Here is a 20,477-nt window from a genome sequence, read left to right as displayed (position 1 = left end):
TTTTCTAACTGAATATTTATTGCCTTCGGGTTCAAACAAATCAGGCAAAAACCACTACAATATTGTAAAGTAATTAGCCTCCAACTAATATAAATAAATGAAAAAAAAAAGAATAGAAAAGTTTTTTTTTTTAATTCATTTTTTACAATGTTGTATTGGTTTCTGCTGTACAATGAGAAAAGTTTTTAAATTAAAAAAAGAATCCCCCCAACTTTTTAGTTTGAAAATTGCAAACCTACAGAAGAGCTGAAGGAATAATATAGTATGTTTTTTCTCTAAATTCACCAGCTGTTAACATTTGTCACATTTGTTTCATCTTTTTGTATCTAAAACGTTTTCTTTTTTGCTGAAACATTTGGAAGTTGTAGGCATCATGACATTTCTCTCAAATTCTTTAGCACACATCTCCAAAGAATAAGGATATAACAAACATGATACTTGGAGAAGGAAATGACAACCCATTCCAATATTCTTGCCTGGAAAATCCCATAGATAGTAGAGCCCGGCAGGCTGTGTAGTCCATGGGGTCGCAAAGAGTTGGACATGACTGAAGTGACCTAGCATGCACAAACATGATACTATTACTACACCTAAGAAATTTAACATTAGTTCAGTAGTATCTAATATTCAGTCCTTATTCAGATTTCCCCAGTTGTCTCAATATTCTTTATTGCCTACACCCTACTTCCATTCAGGATCAATTCCAGTTCAAACATCAAGTATTTTGAATCTCTCTTAATGTAGAACTGTCTTCCCCACCTTGTTTTTCATGACATTGAATTTTTCGAAGAGTCCAGGTCAATGGTCTCATAAAATATTCCACATTTTAGATGTGTCTGTTTTTGTGTTGATGTATATTTATCTTTGGCAAGATTGCAGCAGAAGTAATATTATGCATTTACCGCACCACATGAGAAAGCATATAATGTCAGTATATGCTCCTCAGTATTTTGATCATCTTATTAAAGTGGTAATACTCAGATTCCTCTATAATAAAGATACTTTTTTTCCCATTGTAATTAATTTGTGGGTGAATATCCTGTTCTCTTACAATATTTCTCTCAATAGTTTTAACATCCATTGATGATCATTACCTAACTCATTTATTACATAGGGGGTTGCTTCATTGTTTTTCTAATTCTATCATTCTTTACACTAAGTGGCATTCTGTAAAGCAGGGCTTCTCCCTCTTTTTTTGAATATTACTATGGATTCTGAAATTCTTCCTTTTGTAAACTATAATATATTAAAATCTGTTAACATCATTATTAATTTGGTTGCTCAGATTGTCCCAGATTTGATCCCTTCAAGCCAGAACCTGTGTCCTTTTGAAATGAACCTATAAATTTTGCAAACTTCTTTGCTTTCTGGCACTAGATGTCAGGCTTTCCTTGAAATTTCTCTGTCCCAGACCCAGAATCAGCTCTTTCTCAGGGAGTCCTGGTTCCTTTTATTGGGGAATAGTATTTTGGAACCAATATCTAGGTGTTAAGTATCCTCATTGCCACTGAGATGTCACTGCTTCTAGGTTCTTAGTAGATAGAACTAGGAAATATACAAATATTGTAAGTCACAACCTCATATCAATACTTCCAAAACAAATTATATCTATTGATTCTTCATCTTTTTCTGTTTTTTAGCTATAGTTTGCATTTTATTTTTAGCTTACACTTTTTAGGTTCTTGATTTAATTAAAATCAGTGAAAACATTGTATCACCTCTATTTGTACATCATTTAGTTTTATTCTTTTTCTGTTTTATATTTATATCCTCTTGGTTCCCAGCATCAGTGTATTTATACATTTGCCCATCCTGTGATATGTGCAAGATAGTTTGAGAATTTGGAGAAGGAAATGGCAACCTACTCCAGTATTCTTGCTTGGAAAATCCCATGCACAGAGGAGCCTGGCGGGCTACGGTTCATGGGGTCGCAAAGAGTCAGACACGACTGAGCAACTGAGCACACATACTACTACCAACAACAAACATGTAAAGTAGATTCAAGATATTTTCTGTAATTTGTTGTCCTTGGATTATATGCCACAGGACTTGACAGTCAGGGTATTTTTTTTTTCTTTTTTGACAGTCAGGGTATTATATTCAAAATATATTTATTTTTTGAGTATGTAATTTTTAATTTAATATGTAGTTATATTCACTTATTCTGTTTAGATTTGAGAGTTTTTTCCTATCCTTGTTAATTTATCAACATCTATAGTAGTCATGTTTTAAAGCACATTAGAAAAAGGAAATATAGTATCTTGATCTCATATGATTAAAGGGAAGTAGGTAGTTGGGCTTTTAATGATTGAGGGAACTCAAACTATTTTTTTCTCTTCTTTTCGGCCACTCCGTGTGGCATCCGGGATCCTAGTTCCCCAACCAAGGACTGAACCCATGCCTCCTGCAGTGAGAGCATGGAGTCCTAACCACTGGACCATTAAGGAAGTCCCTAGTTTTTCTTTTCAAACAAGCTTTAATTTCTTCCTTGTTTCTATTCTGAATAAGTTAAATTTCCTAGCCCTTTTATCCTGAGATAGAATATTCGAGATGGAAAGACTCTGGAAATTCCTTTAGCCTAGTTCCTTTATCTTCCAAGTAGGAAACTGAGGTGAACTTGTGGCTTGCTTAGTTCTTTATTTATTTGGAGATACTATGAGGTCTTGCCCGATCTGAGCCTTAGGATGTGGATGTCTGGCCTTTAGTTTGGCTTTTTACTCCCCAGGCTCATGCTCAGGTACTTTGGGCTTTTTCTTTGTGGTTGCTTTTTTTCTGGGGGCTAGAAATAGGGACTGCATGCTATGAAAGTGTTATGATTATTACAGCGCAGATGAGGTTCGCAGAAAATCTCTGGTTCTCAAGTTCCCTAAGCAGCAACTTCCTCCCAAGAAGAAACGGCGAGTTGGAACTACTGTTCATTGTGACTATTTGAATGTGAGTATCTGCATTGCTGCTTTCTGACCAGATGGGATTCTCATTAATTCCCCCAGTCCTAAGCCCTGGCCCTGATAACAGCCTTAGATTCTCCTTGTGGTATTGCCCTGAGAATTACATGTACTGCTCATTACAAGGTTTCCAAAATGTATTTTTTTTTTATTTAAAGAAGCATTCTGATATTTTGTTTCTCCTTAGAGACCTCATAAGTCCATTCACCGGCGCCGGACAGACCCCATGGTGACATTGTCATCCATTTTGGAGTCTATCATCAATGACATGAGAGATCTTCCGAATGTGAGTTCACTGCATTCAGGTCTACAGTATGGATGGCAAGGCCCTTTGTTCTGTCTGATTTCAGATAGAGGCCAGTATAATCCTAAGAACCTCAAACTCCTTATTCTTTGGGATTTAGTTTGTTTATTTTTTAACAGTTAGTAGAGGAAACAGTCAGACTTGCTCCATCTAGAGAGATTCCTTTGAGAGTTGATGGCCAGGTAGAGGCAGGTAAGATGTGAGAGAGTCTTGAGGAATTGGTTATGGCAAATGTTCTTTGCTCATGGATGGTGCTGGCTCTTGTTTGCACAGACATACCCTTTCCACACTCCAGTCAATGCAAAGGTCGTAAAGGACTACTACAAGATCATCACCCGGCCGATGGACTTACAGACACTCCGTGAAAATGTGCGTAAACGCCTCTACCCATCTCGGGAAGAGTTCAGGGAGCATTTGGAGCTAATTGTGAAAAATAGTGCAACCTACAATGGTAAGAATCATCTGTCTTTGACTGCAAAGGTCACCTTTCAGATCCTTTTTTAATTCCTTACTAGTCCTAGATTCAGACTAGATTGGACTGATGGAAAGGACCTACAATGTACTAGTGAATTTGAGGGTTATGAAAATCAGATAACGTATGTTTTTAATCATTTAACAGATATTGTTGCTTTTTATTCCCACTTAATGTATCCTCTGGAGAATTTGGAGTCTTAATCTGTTGAAACAATTGCATGGGGAGTATGGGAGGAAGAGGTGAGCCTAGGTAGATAGAAGAGGCATTCAGTGTGGATGGAACCCCCATAAAGTATGTGCTTGTGACTCTATTTATCTTTGATTTGATCTACAAATATGTTATAGGGGCTGTTATATGTCCACTTTGCTCAAAGACTGAAAAGACAAGGAGGAAGAAATCTATTTTCTGAGTCTTAAAGAGTTCAAGATATAGTACATACAGCTTCTGCATGTAAAGGATAAAATTTTCTGATTTCCAGTTGTATCCTTGAGCACAGATTCGTCTATAAGTGTAGAGATTAAGGGTACAGATTAACTATGGCACTTAATAATTGAATTACCTTAGATGTCTTATTTAACATCTTATAACCTTTTCCATTTTCTTACCTGTACACATGGGACAATAGTGTACCTAGATTTTAATACCTTTCACAAGCAGGCCTGACCCATTTATCTAGTCTCATCTCCAGTGACTGGCTCCTATACCTACTATAGATATAGATTCCTGCCACACTCAGCATTGTATTTCACTAAATATCCTATCCCATGTCTTCATTCCTTTGCACAGTCTTTGCCCTTTGTAAGGAATGCCCTTTATTCTCTTGCCATTCATATTTCCAGACCAGCTCATATCATCGCTTCATGAAGATGTATTCATATTGCCCACGGTACCCATTTTTCAATCATCTGTGCCTCCTTAGCACAATTAAATCAACTTTTATAGCTCTTATTGTGTTACATATAATTGATTATATATTTGATTTTCCTACCACTTTGTGACCTCCTAGAGAGACTATTCATCTTTCTATTCCAAGCGCCTAGCAGAGTACCAGACACATACAAAGAAAGAATAAATTTGTTAGGCCCAACTATCATTCAAGTTGGCAAGCATAAATGCATAAAAAAAATCTGCTTGGAAGGGGAATGGGAGGTAAGAGCTGACATTGAAAATGCAGAGCTTGAAGTACCTGTGGGTCATTTAGAGGCAATGTTAGTAAAAATTTGGAAATGATTTTCTCCTTCCATCTCCCTCTATCTCAATCTTCTTTCTTCCTTATACCCAAATGATGATGATAATAGTACCACCATCAGTGGTATTACTATCCTTCTAGTTATACAACCTAGAAATATTGGTCATCGTTGATTCACTCTGCCTCTCCTGCACTCGTAGATCACTAAGTTCCATAAATTGTACATTCTAAATTTTGCTGGAACAAATTCCCTTCCTTTTGGTCTCCATTGCTACTGTCTTAGTTGAAGCCCTTGTCATCTCTTCTTTGACCTCTTGCAGTTGCTTCCAGACTTTCTCTCTGCTGCCTGCCTTAATTCTTCACACTGTTGACAGGGTATTTTTTTTTCTGATATACAAGTTTGAAAAATTACTCTCTAGCTTAAAATCTTCAGTGCCTTTGTATCTCCTATGAGACCATTGTAATATGTCCCATTCAGCCTTTCCAAGTTCCATTTCCGGTTTCTCTTCCACACACATACCTGTATTCCAGTTGTACAAAACTACTTGTAATTTCTGTTGTGAAATGTGTTGCTTCATGTTTCCATGAATTTGCTTACTTAAATGTTTTTGCACACTTCTTCCTCCCTCTGGAATGTTTTTCTACAATACTATCTACCTGGTGGACTTCTCTTCATTAATGATACTGCTCAAGTGTCAGTCACAACAAGCCTTTCCTGTTCCTTCCTGGTACTCAGATTTAATTGTTTTGAAACTGTTACAAACCCTCCACAGTTCATAGTAATCAGTATATTCCTCTATTTGCACTTACACTCACTTTTTAAAAACTTTTATTATGGAAATTGTTAGGCATATACAGAAGTAGAGAGAAAGTAAATAAACTTCACTGCACCTATTCACGCAGTTCAGCACTTACCAACATATGGCCAGTCTTGTTCATTATTTATATTTCCAGATATCATATCATTTCACACATAGATACTTCAAGCACTTATACCTTGTCATATAGCAATTTATTTTCATGTCATTTTCTTTGACTAAACCAAGAACTCTCTAAGGTAGGACTTGTGTCATATTTTCCCTTTAATCTCATCATTGAACATGTCACAGTCATTAAACAATTGCTGAATGAATAAATAAATGCCTGCTAATTAATTAATAAGTAGTTGAGGATAGAGCTGAGGTTTAGGCTCTGGGGAGCACTTACTTTGAAAGAATTGACAGGAAGATAAACAAAGGATACTGCAAGGAAACAGAATTACTGTTTAGAAGAAATGTTTTGACTTTCCCTATGATGAGCTTAAATTAGGGTAGCCATAAGCAGGGAATGTAGGTGATAGTTGGAGGATTTTGTGAAACTCTTGTTAGGGACTTCAGGGAAACTAAAGTAGTAGTCTGAGCTAGGATGGAGATTGTTTTCTGACAAAGGCTTTGGATTAGCCATATGTTAGACGGACATCACAAACCACGAGTTCTGCAAACAAAAATTGCCGTCACAAATTTTGAATGCTAAATATGGAAAGATGATCTCCTTAGTCATCTTTAAATAAATTGTCATTTTCCTATCAATGGTATTATTTTCAAGGTATTAAAGGCAGCAGTATCGAAGGTAGTATGCTGTGTATCAAAGGTAGTACTGCTGTGTGTGGATATACACAAATAAGGGAGAGAATTAAAATTAGTTTATTCATCCATATTATGTATCTGCTATGTGTTAGACACTGAAAAATGGAGGTAAGACTGATGTATCTGTCTGACTCAGCAGCTAGGTTGGTGCAAGTCTGGAGAGGTGCTGATACTCTTGCCTCCCATGTCCGTGGTCTCATCTCTTCCTGTTTGTTTCTCCGTAATCTAGGGCCAAAGCATTCACTGACCCAGATCTCTCAATCAATGCTAGATCTCTGTGATGAAAAACTTAAAGAGGTAAGACATTTAAAATGAGAGAGAGGTGGTAGAATTTGAAGCTGGCAGGTACCAGAATTGAGGAAGTAGGGAATGTAACAGAAGATTAGAGAAATGAGAGAGAAGCAGGTCTTTCGTACATTAGAGTCTGGAGGGGACCTTAGAAATCATATAGTCTAATTCCCTCCCTTTTGTTGATGGAAAAACTGAGGTCCATAGGAGAAACTAACTTGTCTTGGGCATCATGGCTGTTAAATAGTAGAACTAGGATTAAAATCTAAAATCCACATAACACTTTAGAAAGGGCTAAGGAAATTGACTTCCTGGAAAGCCAGCTGAAGCTAAGAGACTATTTTGCCAGGGAGAAATTTTAATTTTTAAAAGATAATCTCTATTTTATCTTCTTAACAACAACAAAATATGGCAGCTGTACAGGCCTAAAAAATATAAATGTGATGATGTTAATATTGAAGTAGAAATTTCATAAAAGATTGCCAAATGGCCAATAAACATGAAAAGATTATAAGTTTGGTTGATCATTGTGGAAATAAAAATTTAAACCAGTTAAGCCAGTTAATACTTCACACCCACTTAGAAAGGCTAAAATTAAAAAAAAAAAAAAACTTAAAAGACATGGTCTTCCCTGGTGGTCCAGTGGTTAAGAATCCAACTGCCAATGCAGGGGACACGGGTTCGATCCCTAGTGGGGAAATATTCCACATGCCACAGGGCGACTAAGCCCACACACCACCGCTGCTGAGCCCAAGCTCTAGAGCCTGTGCTCCACAACAGGAGAAGCCATTGCAATGAGAAGCCCATGCACTGCAACTAGAGAAAGCCCTCGCACAACAACAGAGACCCAGTGCAGCCAAAAATAATTTTTAAGAAGATTTTTAGTGGGTTAGGACATGAAGCAATTGATACACAGACTTTTTCATAGTATAGTCTAAAATGAATTTATTGGGTTAGATTCCCTTGTACAAAAGTTACTAATCAACAATAATGTGTCCAGTGTTTTCAGTGATAGTTTTACAGCAAAAGCAGTGTGATATTAAAACTTAATTTGGTGAAGATGTTTTTGTTGAGGGAGCTAAGCTATTGTTGCCCAAGAGTGTATATTTTTGATCATCTACAAGAATAGAAGGTAGAATACCTATAAGAGTGGTTGACACATCTCTTTTGATCCTTTTACTGGAGTATTATTTCTTATCTGAATTTTTGTCTAGAACAGATGAGTTTACAATTCAAAGTTAGACTTTTTGGGACAAGAGAAATATTAATTGTCCTTAATACTCTATGATGATTATACCTCAGGGAAACCTTTATGTTTCCTTTGCTTTGTTTCATGTCAGAAAGAAGATAAATTGGCTCGTTTAGAGAAAGCTATCAACCCCTTGCTGGATGATGACGACCAAGTGGCATTTTCTTTTATTCTGGACAACATTGTCACCCAGAAAATGATGGCAGTTCCAGATGTAAGTGGTCTGTATGTTGAATATTGTGAAGACAGTACAAAGGAAAGGAAAGGACAAAAGAGTGTTTGCATGTGTGTGTATGACTGGGGAGTCTGGAGTGTGGTGTTTGTCAATTCAAACTGGTATGTAATTCTTTTCTTCTTTTCAAGCTGGTATATAATTTTAAAAAGAAACCTTTTTGCTGTATGAGTGCATTATCATTGAAATCAAAGAGGCCAGGAATCTGTGATATAGAGAGGTTCTTTATTCCTGTTGACATTCAGGTAGCTCGAGAGAGAAATTAGGATGCCAGGTAACATGGGAGGCTTTGGATTTAGAGGTGCTTCTTGACAAACGAGAGTTTGATAATTACCCAGCATTTGTTGTCTTTTGTTTCAGTTTTTCCCTTTTGCAACTTTATGACAGGGCTCCCATGTTGGGTCTCTATATCATTTTGTTATAATGATCTTCCCTAGGGAATTCTGAACTGAGTTTCCTTTTGTGTTTTAGGCATATGTTGTGTATGCAATAATGCTGTGAACCCTCTACATGGGACTAGGGGATGAGAGATTTTAATTGTGAATATAGAGCAGGGGTCCTTACCCTGTCAGGGCACATGAACCCTTAAAAGAATCCATGAACACATGCAAAGTTTTGTGTGATTATGTGTCTTTCTGGGGAAAGGGTCCATAGCTTTTGTCAGGGTCTTAACATTATGATCCAGTGAAGGTTGAGAAGCTCTGATATAAAGAATGGTTTCTATTTAATTTCTCATGCTTTCTTTTTACTAGTCTTGGCCGTTTCATCACCCAGTTAATAAGAAGTTTGTTCCAGATTATTACAAAGTAATTGTCAGTCCAATGGATTTAGAGACCATACGTAAAGTGAGTGATTTGGTTTAAAATGTCTTTTTGGAAGCAAGTAACTTTATATGTGTATCTCAGTCCCTTGATCTCTTTTAATCACAGAATATCTCCAAGCACAAGTATCAGAGTCGGGAGAGCTTTCTAGACGATGTCAACCTTATTCTGGCCAACAGTGTTAAATACAATGGTGAGTATTTCTCCTTTTTTTCTCTTTCCATCAGTATATCCACCCAACATTAGTTAGCATTATTAAAAGTTAAGTGCATAAAGCAGGCTTGAGCTGTGATAGTCAGCAGAGTCAATCAAGTGACTTAACTCTGCATTTTAAAAAAAGACATCTTTTAGTGTGTTCTATAAAATTTGCTAATAATGTTTAATGATGACAAAGCAATGTGCATTTATTTTCTAAACTTCAAAAGCACAGAAAAATGAGATGAGAATAAAAATCATATAGATGTCACTTTGGGCCATCACTACTTTCCATGAGTTGTGAAAGCTTACCTATTCCCCAGGCCCTTTGATGGAACTTAGGGAAATGTGTTAAAATAGACCATGGTGTGCTTCCTCAGAGCATGGAATTCCTGCTCAGTATATGAACTGATTGAATGATATGTGTCAGGTTCTATGCTAGCTACTCAATCTACTGATGGGAAAGACATCACTGTCCTCATGTAATTCACAGTCCAGTCGGTGAAGAGAAACAGTTAAAATGCAGCTTATCAGGGGCTATATTAGAAGGATGTATGAAGTGCCCTAGAGGAGAGGAAGGAGCACCTTCACCTAAGGGTTAGGAAGGCTTTGTAAACAAGTTAATAAAGTTCAGTTTTGAACAGCTCACTTGTTAAATAAACATCTATTGAGCACCTAGTATGTGCTGGCACTGATAGATATTACAAATATAAAATAAAATTAGATATGTTCTCTGCCCCCAAATTGGTTATAGTTTAGTTGGGAAAACAAAAGAAAAATCACAGAACTTAGATGTAATGCTGGATGCATGCACAGAGTGCCAAAGTAAAACAGAAACAGAATATCTTAATCAGAGTGGAATGAGAGGAAGCTTCCTATAATAGAATTTTCTTAAGCTGAGTTCTAAAGGATCAGTGGAGTTTACGAAGCAAAGGATGTGGAGGAGACAGCATTCTCGGCAGAGAGAATAGCAATATGTGAAGGCACAGAAGCCTGAAATTACATCTTGGGTTTAAGAAACGAGTTATTGGGGTTGCAGTTAAGTGTAGAGTTAAATTTAGTGAATGACTGGTTATATGTAGAGAAGTAGATGTCAAATCATAAGAGGACCTAGTGTATGCCATATGCCATACTTAAAAGTTTTTCAGTTCAGTCGCTCAGTCAATGTCCGACTGTTTGCGACCCCATGGACTGTAGCATGCCAGGCTTCCCTGTCCATCATCAACTCCCAGAGCTTGCTCAAATTCATGTTCATCGAGTCAGTGATGCCATCCAACCATCTCACCATCTGTTGTCCCCTTCTCCTCCTGCCTTTAGTCTTGCCCAGCATCAGGGTCTTTTCCAATGAGTCAGCTTCTTGGCATCAGGTGGCTAAAGTATTGGAGCTTCAGCTTCAGCATCAGTCCTTCCAATGAATATTCAGGACTGATTTCCTTTACTTTATCCTAAATGGAAGAATACTGAAAGAATTAAGCAGCAAAATGACAGTCCCATGTAACTGATGAAGCAAAAAAGAAGAGGGCGCTAAGGGAATTTAAGAGCATTGCCTAGGTTTCCGGCCTTCCCCAGCTTAGGCTGAGGCAGCGGCTGACAAAGGGCTCGCGCCGGTGCCGCCGCCCTTCTCATGTAGTAAGATATAATCTGTCCTAATCAGAGATACAGACAAAGCTATTCACAATAATGTCATTTATATTAATGAGAAATAACTTGAATGGTTAATGTAAAGGGAATGACTAGTTAGTGTACCAACTGCATGATAGATTATTGTGTAAAGATGGAAAGCTTATTCTAAAAAACTAATGACAAAAGTGCTTAGAATATTAAGTGAGAAAAGTAAAACACCTAACTTTAATTTCATCTCAGTTATGCTTTTTATGAAAAGATACATTAAAAAGTGATGATAATAGTGGTTATTTCTGAGATGTAAGGTTAGGATTATCTTCATGTTCATCTTTTGTAGTTTTCCAAGTTTTCTACTGGTATGGAAAGCAGGAAACTCTTTCAAGAGGAGGTGGTTTTTGAGCTAAAATTTAAAGGATGATGATTATTGCAGCTAATTCCTTATTGAGCACCTGCTGTGCTGAGCAGATAGTCAAGTGGAGAAAGGTAGGGAAGAAGTTCCGGATTGAGAGTGCAAATGCTAGAAAGATGAGAGCACCTTGAATAGGGAAGTGCAAACAGTTGAGTTTGGCTATGGTGCAGAGTGGGAGCTAGTTTGGCTGTGAATAAAGGAGTTCTTAAAGTTAGGTGGGGCCAAATCATGACAGGCACCTAGTATGTCTCACTAAGCCTTTAAAAAGACAGATCACCAATAAAGAAACTATTGACAAGAGTCCAAGTTAAAGTACTGAGAGCTTGAACTAAGTTACAAAGCAATAAAAATGGAAAGATGGGGACAGAAGGTAGAGATATTGAGGAACTAGGCTTGATAACCTTCATAAATGGTTGGAAATTCAGGGTATAAGTAAAGGACAGGGAGAATTTAAAATGATGCCAAGTACTCCTATTCTCTTGGTGAAAACATAAATTGGTACAAACTTTTTAGAGGACTATAAATGTGTATTCCTTTTGACTAAGCAAGTTCATCTCAGGAATATTCCGTACAAGTTTGCAAAGGCATATGTGCCAATGTACATGTGTTTGTAATTGCAACTTTGTAATTAAGAAAACAGCATTCTAAAATATTCAACAATAAGAAATTATTAGTAGTTAAACTATGGTATATCTATATGATGGAATACTGTTTAGTCATCAGAATGGTAGATTAGCTAACAAATAAAGCTGTATCTTGTATATGCTGATACCCAAATATATCCAAGATATATATTGATGAAAACTAGATCACTCAACAGTATATACAGAAGAATTTGTAAATTTAGATCTTATGGAGGCCAGACAGGTAACATAAATGAGTGAAATGGGCTCAGTAGTAATGATGAACTGAAGAGCCCATCTAAAGGGCTCAGTCACTATTTAGTTCAATTGTTGTCATAAGGCAGAATTACTAAAGGGAGAGGTGGAGTATAATCTTCACTTTATGCTTTTTTGTACTTAGGTGTTTGAATTTTTAAAATTGAGCATGAAGTGCTTTTGTTAATTTTAAAAATCTGGTTTTTGGAAGGGTGGATAAGTCAGATGACATTCAGAATTCTGACTTGGGCAAACTGGTGGAATCATTGACTAATATAGTCATCCCTCGATATCCACGACTCCCAAGGATACCAAAATCTGTAGATGCTCAAGTCACTTGTAAAATGGCGTAGTATCTGCATCTAACTGTCACACATTCTCCCATATACTTTAAATCATCTCTAGATTACTTACAATACTTATACAATGTAAATGCTATGTAAACAGTTATAAATACATTGTAAATAGTTTCCAGTGTGCAGAAAAATCAATTTTTGCAATTTGGAACTTTCTGAAATTTTTTTCACAAATGTTTTTGCCCAATGATTCCATCATTGTGGAACCCATGGATACAGAGGGCTGACTATAATAGGAAATAAAGGAGGAGTAGTTTTGGAGGAAAAGTGGTAGAGTTCAATTTGGGCTGTGTTGTATTGAGGTAGGACATCCAAGTAAAGACTTTGAGTAGATAATAGAGGTCCAGAGCTTAGAGGAATAGTCTGTACTGTTTGTATATATGGATATTTTTTCAAATCATCAGCATATACAAATATAAGTAGATGAGTTCAAATAGGGAGTCAGGTACATTCCTTGAACCCCCTGATGCTGTAGCTGAAATACAATTGTATGTTTTTCTGGGTAGAAAGACCATAGCTTTATCAGATTATCAAAGTTATATGTGTCCCAAAAAAGTTAAGAACCACTGTTAAGAGAGAATGTAGGATGAGAATATATTTGACAGATACCAAAGCAGCATTTAAGGGATAGGGTGGAGAATACTGGGGAGTGACCAGGATGAAAGAAGGAAAACCAGAAGAGAGTAATGCCCTAGAAACCTAGAGAATAGGAAAATGGCCAGCAGATAAGTGCTACAGAGAAGACCAAAGAGAACGGTCATTAGAAGAGCTAGTTCAGTACAGTGGTAGAATCAAAAGCCAGACTACAGAGGATATGAGTGAATGAGAATTTAAAAAGTGGAGGCTGAAATTTGCCTATGAAGGGAAGAAGGAAGACTGTAATCAGTGTGTTAGAAGGGATGAGTCAGTTGGACAGAGGGGACCTTTGTATAGATGAAAGAGAAGAAAATAAAGAATATGAGATAAGATTCCTGTGAGAATGGTAATATAAACATTGAGAATTTCTCTGCCCAGTAGCCTCTCATTTTCTCTGCAAAATAGCAAACATGGTCTTTTGCTAAGAATGAGTAAGGTGGTGGGAGAGAGAATTTGAAGAGAATGAATCAGCCATGGTTTTACATGTGTTCCCCATCCTGGACCCCCCTCCCACCTGCCTCCCCATCCTATCCCTCTGGGTCATCCCAGTGCACCAGCCCTGAGCACTTGTCTCATGCATCCAACCTGGACTGGCGATCTGTTTCACACTTGATAATATACATGTTTCAATGCTCTTCTCTCAGATCATCCCACCCTCGCCTTCTCCCATAGAGTCCAAAAGTCTGTTCTATACATCTGTGTCTCTTTTTCTGTCTTGCATATAGGGTTATTGTTACCATCTTTCTAAACTCCATATATATGTGTTTAGTATACTGTATTGGTGTTTATCTTTCTGGCTTACTTCACTCTGTATAATGGGCTCCAGTTTCATCTATCTCATTAGAACTGATTCAAATGTATTCTTTTTAATGGCTGAGTAATATTCCATTGTGTATATGTACCACAGCTTTCGTATATGTTTGGCTGGAATGGAGGTGCAAACCATTGGCATGAAGATTTGCAAGGATTTTGGATAGGTGGTACATATGAACATTAGAGTAACCCATCATAGTGGAGAGGGATTTGGAGCCAAGAAGATTGTGCCAGGTGTGTAAGTCCTTGGTGAATGTGAGTTGGTTAATGATGGTGAGTAAAGGTGAAGAGCAGAGATCTCAAACTCAAGTGGCCTATAGGGGCCAGGCAAGTAATGTAAATGAGTTGAGGTGGGCCAAGTGTGGATTGTGGTAAACTGGAAGAGTATGTATATTCCATCTAAAGAGGCTTGTACTTTACTGCATCTGATTGTTTCCTAAGGAGATGAGTATCCATGTCACTTGGTATCTTAATTTTTCAGGAGAAGCTGAAAATCTGGATTTTGTGTACGTGTGACATTTCCCATTTTTACATATTTGCAAATTGTTTAGAAAAAATTTTTAACTCTGAAAGCCAAGTAAAAACATCTATCTGCTGGCCAAATCTAGCTCCAAGGCAGCTCGTTTTCAACCTCTGGCATGGTAGAGAACAAGCCTCAAAGTAGGAGGAATTTTTTTTCCCCCAAGGGGAAGTAAATAATAATTTGGTAGCAGCAGTAGACAGCCTAGAAGGCTGTCTTCCCCTCATCCTTAACCAGTGGATGAGAGTATAAGAAACCTCTGAATAGGGCAGAAAGGGTTAGTGGTGTCATGTGATAAGAAATGTGCCCCTTTTTTGTGCTAAAAGGATATCCATTATGGAGTTGAAGGCACATATGAGATGTTTCCTACCATCAGGTACTATATACAAAATAATACTTTTATTTAAAACTGTGTTGGTTGGCCAGATATGAACCTGCCTCTATTTCTAATTAATAGTAATAAAATGTGGAATCTATTCCCTGCTTTAACCTTTTTATTTCAAAAAATTTTACTAGCAAAGTTAGAATGGTATCTCTGGTTAACATTATTTTGACCCTTTCCATTCAAATTCTTCACACATATCACACTGCATAATGGCATATTTCTATAGCGTTTTACATACTTTCATTATCATGTATATAACATATGAGCTAAGTTGTACATAGCTAGAATGCTTAGCACTAAGGTCAGGATCATCGAGCAACAAGTGAAAGATAAGTAATACTTCACCTAGAAGTATGCAGTATATGTTGGAGGACTCAGGTCTTGTACTAGAGGTGGTGGTGATAGACTGCACACTAGTATTAGAGTTTAAGCCTTTAGGTCTGTTCAGCTACCACATAGGTGCTGAATCAATCGCAGAGCCTCTGTTCATGTTCAGATTACATTTGAAGGAACATTAATAATCAGAGAAACCCAAAACTTGGGATCAGAACTATTCGCAATAAAAGTCATATAACATTCCATGTTGGTGAGAATAATACAGATAAAGAAATCCTGTCTGAAAAACACAACCCAAACTTTATACCAGTCTTAGCAAAACCGTAAAGTAGTTGGCAGAGGCCTTAATACTTAATGTTTGATTAAATTTAAGATAAACTGCATAGTCTATGGGCTTCCCAGGTGGCTCAGTGGTATAGAATCCGCCTGCCAATGCAGGAGACAGGAGACACAAGTTTCATCCTTGAGTCGGAAAGATCCCCTGGAGGAGGGCATGACAACCCACTCCAGTATCCTTGCCTGGAGAATCCCATGGACAGAGGAGCCTGGCGGACTACAGTCAATGGGGTTGCAGAGAGTTGGACATGACTGAGCATGCACACACGCCCGCATAGTCTGTACCAATAGATGATGCCAAACTATTCGTGATGAAACCCCTTTTCCCAAAGAATTTCCTAGCAAGTTCCTCCTCCAGTGTTCTTCAAACCAAAAATTAATAAGAAGCCATCTTATCTATGATAAATAGATCACATATCATAAAATCTGAGTGCCTGAAGTTTTAGATTAGATAAAACAATAAATTTACCCTAAAAATCTCCAGGGAAGTTTTTTTCTACACTTTTGTTTGAGTAACTCCCAACCCTGTGTGATCTCTAATAGTTCTGTGTATAGGACTCTTTTGTGGAGCTCATCGTATACACATGTGCAGCTTAGCATTCAGCTGAAGATTTAAGAGAGCTTTTCTGCAGATCTTAGATTGTCTGGAGTTCCCTCCTCTCCAGTTCTGTCCTGCAATTTCCAACTGTTCTAGCCTCCTCAGACTCCAGTATCTGTTTCTATGGCTTAGTCAGACTGCTGTGCTTTTCTTGGATTCAGCAGAAAGCCAAGGACAATTGTAGGGCTCACTTCCTTTATTTCCTTTCTCTCAAGAATGACAGTCCTATACTTCTTGGTCAGAAACAGTTGGTTCATTTATTTTTTTTGCAGTTTTCTGGTTACAGTGGGAAGACTAATTCAGTAGCAATTACTCTATTGTGCCCAAGAAGGTCTTTAGGTTTATTGTATTTTCTGAGATAGAAATTTCATTTTTATGTAGTTATATTTATCAGTCTTTGCTGTTTAGATTTCTGTATAATTGTTTAAAAGACCTTCCCTACTCTGAGATAGCCAACTATATTTTCTTCTAATATGTATAATATTTAAACATTTACTGATTTTTAAAAATAGAATCTAAGATATAAGGTAAATATCTAACTTACTTTCTCTTCCAAAGAATTAGCCATAGTGTCCAAGTTGTACTTATGGAATGGTCTGTCCTTTTGTACATTAGTACAAAATGCTACCTTTATCATGTAGTAGATTCTTATATATTCTTTAACCTATTTTGGAGCTTTCTGTTTTATTTATTTATCTAATCTGCACTATTATCACCAGATAGTGTCTCTGATTATCATTTAGACATTATAATTTTAAATTCCTCTGATGTGACTATCTTTCCCCAATTAGCCTAAATAAACTCTAGGATCATTTTTGTTAAATTCTAACTTGTCAGTGACAGATAATTTTGAAATCTTATTTTAATTTATGGATTAATTTGAAGAGAATGTATATCTTTGTAATATGTTTCTCCATCTAAAAGCTCATGTTTCTTCATTTATTCACTTGTTCTTTTACCTTTGTCAATAAAGACTTTTAGGTTATGTTGTATAATTTCTAGGCATCTTTTGTTTATTTCTTTATGTTTTATAGTTTTTATTGTTATTGAGCATCTACTGTTTTTGTTGTTGAGTTTATTCCTGGCTAATTTAAGAGTTTTGCTACTATTGTACATGTGCTCCCCTCCTGCAAAGTGGTTATTAAATCTAAAGGTTTCAATCAGTTTGAAGAATAGTATTGTTAACAGGTTAATATAATGCTTAAAGTATTTTTGTATACTAGTTTCTAAGTCTGTCTGTAAGTTTGGCCATTAATAAATATTAAGGTTCTTTTTTTCTGTCAATAACTTTCCTTAGATTGGGGCCAAGGTATAAGTATTCCTACATGGAGGTTAAGTCTCACATCATTAAAGAAAATAAAATCTCTTTTGATACCGCTTCAGGCCCTTGCTGCCATCCATTCTTTTCATAACTGACTTTTTGTTTGTTTTTATTGTGGTAAAATATACATGACATAAAAATTTACCTTTTCACCCATTTTTAAATTTACAATTCGCTGGCATTAAGTACATTCATAATGTTGTGCAAGCATCACCACTATCGGTTTCCAGAACCATTTCTTTCTCCCAAACAGAAGCTCAGCATCCCCATTCTACCACCCCCAGTTCTTGGTAAACTCTACTCTACTTTCTTTCAGTGAATTTGCCTCTCCCAGGAACCTTATATGAGTAGAATCATACAATAAATAAAATATTTGTCCTTTTGTATCTGGCTTTTATTTCACTTTGCATAATGCTTCCAAGGTTCAACTATCCATGTTGTAGCATGGATCAGAATTTCTTTTTTTTTCTTTCTTTTTAAATGAACATGTAATGTGTCTCTCTATTCTTTACCTGCCATCCGTGTCTCACTCAGCTTTAATCTAGTTTCTACTCTGCCAAGCATACCAAGTGAACAGGATCACATAATTGCCAGGTATAGTGGGCACTTTTCAGTCCTTATCTTTACCTCACCCCACTCTTTGACATCATTGAGCATTTCTTCCTTGGAATTATAGTATGATTGGCTTCATGACAACTTTCAGCTCTTACTTTCCTTCTACCTCTTAGACCATTACTTTTTTTTTCCATTTATTTTTATTAGTTGGAGGCTAATTACTTTACAATATTGTAGTGGTTTTTGCCATACATTGACATGAATTACCATTACTTTTCAGTCTCCTTTACTGAATGTTATTCTGCTTGTTACTACAAGTTTAACCACCACCTCTTTCTGATGACTCTTAACTCTATTCTGGGCAAAGATCTATATATATCCCAACCACCTGCTGAACATTTCCTCTTGGATGTCCCAGTGGAACTTGAAACATGCTTCAAACTGAATATTCTACTGTCCTTCTGCATTCCAACTTTCTCCCTGTGTCCTTTACTTGACTCACTCCTTTACTGTTTCCAGTCTGGATTTAATGGGTTACTAGCATCACTGAGTAGCAGCTGGAAACCTCACAGGTATTTTTGATTCTTCCTGTTGAATAGATCCCTGACTTCCAGCATATCACTAAAACCCTCATTATATTTTGCCTAAATTAGTACAATAAATAGTCACCTGGCCAATATCCCAGCCTCTAGACTTCTAGACTTACCTCTTTCTAACCTATCATTTGCATTTTTGTCAGATAAACCTCTAATTGGAGAGGGAAATGGCAACCCACTCCAGTATTCTTGCCTGGAAAATCCTATGGACAGAGGAGCCCGGTGGATGGTCCATGGGGTCATGAAGAGCCAGAATGACTGAGCGACTAAACAACAGACCTCCTTAGTAATTCATACTTCTTATAAAAAAAGGTCAGATGATACAGAAATAGATAGAATTAAATATTAAAACTTCCAGAGACACTGCTTTGGGAAAGATCCCCAGTGTTCTTACTTGCTGCAAGTAATAAATCTTTCCTTCTGCAAAAGAAGAGAAAAGCTTCTTCCTACCCGCACACTCCTATTTCCATGGTTTTATTCCCTAGAGGTAACAGTTTGGTGTATATCCTTTAATCTTTTTTTCTGTACTTACTCAAAACATGGTAAATAATTACACATTAGTTTTTAACTGTTTGTCTTTTTTTTTTTTTTTGGCAAAAATGGACATTTTTATAGATACTTACCCTTTAATTTGCTCTCTTTGTTCATGAATATATCCTGATCCTCTTTTTTTAAGCTTCTATTTTGAAATAATTTAGACTCAAGAAATTACAAAAATAGTCTGTAGAGACCTGTATAACCTTTATTTTATGTACCTTCCTCCAATGGCAACATCTTAGATAGCTGTGGTTCAATATCAAAATCAGGAAATTGATGCATTATCATTAACAAGATTACAGACTTTATTCAGTTTGCACTTTGAAAAAAATCTATATTCATCTGTGCATGTATATTTTTTATCCAGTTTTATGCCATCACCTAACCACCACAATCAAGGTTTAGAACTGGTCTGTCATCACAAAAGAACTCCCTGATGATACCTCTTTGTATTCCTGTCCCTCCACGTGCACACACCTTTCTCCTGGTTCCTTGGCAACCACCTAGCTGTTCTCCATCTCTATACTTTTGATACTTGAGCATCTTATATAAAGAGTAGTACAATATTTTTGAGATTGCCTTTTTTTTCATATGCCTATGAACTAGGCATAATTCAAATTATTGTATGTGTCAGTAGTTCATGTTTTAAGTTGTTGAGTAGTGTTCATCATACCAGAAGTTGGTTCAGCTATTCAGTCATTGAAAGATATTCAGTTCTCCAGTATTTTGCCATTATGAATAAAGCTGGTATGAACATTCATGTACACGATTTTGTATGAATGCAAAATTTCCTTTCTCTGAGATAAATGCCCAAGAATGAGATGGTAGATATATGTGTAGTTTTCTGAGAAACTGCTCTACTCTTTTCCAGAATGCCTGTACCATTTTGCATTTCCTCCAGCAATGAACCAATCATAGTTTCTCTGCAGTATTTAGTATTACCACTATTTAAATAAATTGTATCTGTTCATCTTTCTCATTGTGTTTTTACTTTGCATTCCCCTAATGGCTATTGATACTAAATATCTTTTCATGCGCATATTCACCACCCATGTATTTTCTTTGGTGAAGTGTCTGTTTCTTTGCCACAGGTTTTGTTTTGGCTGTACTGGGTCTTTGTTGCTGCTCGGGCTTTTCTCCAGTTATGGCGAGTGGGGGCCACTGTCTGGTTGTGGTGTGCCAGCTTCTCATTGTGGTGGCTTCTCTTGTGGAGCACAGGCTCTGGAGTGTGTGGGCTTCTGCAGTTTCAGCACGT

The 20,477-nt window shown here is 36.8% G+C and overlaps 1 protein-coding gene across 7 annotated transcripts in view; it reads left to right on the top strand.

The window, feature by feature from the left end:
* Positions 1 to 20,477, top strand: part of TAF1 (TATA-box binding protein associated factor 1) — a 76,620-nt gene that overhangs the window by 32,918 nt on the left and 23,225 nt on the right. For 6 of the 7 annotated variants that reach the window (XM_043895816.1, XM_043895817.1, XM_043895815.1 and 3 more), the window contains exons 26-32: positions 2,826 to 2,934; positions 3,133 to 3,231; positions 3,523 to 3,700; positions 6,768 to 6,835; positions 8,167 to 8,289; positions 9,060 to 9,152; positions 9,237 to 9,321. In XM_043895816.1, the coding sequence (XP_043751751.1) occupies positions 2,826 to 2,934; positions 3,133 to 3,231; positions 3,523 to 3,700; positions 6,768 to 6,835; positions 8,167 to 8,289; positions 9,060 to 9,152; positions 9,237 to 9,321 (755 nt within the window). Of the gene's footprint in view, positions 1 to 2,825; positions 2,935 to 3,132; positions 3,232 to 3,522; positions 3,701 to 6,767; positions 6,836 to 8,166; positions 8,290 to 9,059; positions 9,153 to 9,236; positions 9,322 to 14,132; positions 20,470 to 20,477 lie in introns of those variants that run through there. The other variant, XM_043895821.1, reaches the window with a different exon arrangement.

Source organism: Cervus elaphus, chromosome X (assembly GCF_910594005.1).
Source record: "Cervus elaphus chromosome X, mCerEla1.1, whole genome shotgun sequence".
Classification (NCBI taxonomy): domain Eukaryota; kingdom Metazoa; phylum Chordata; class Mammalia; order Artiodactyla; family Cervidae; genus Cervus; species Cervus elaphus.
This window is presented reverse-complemented; position numbering and strand designations above follow the sequence as displayed.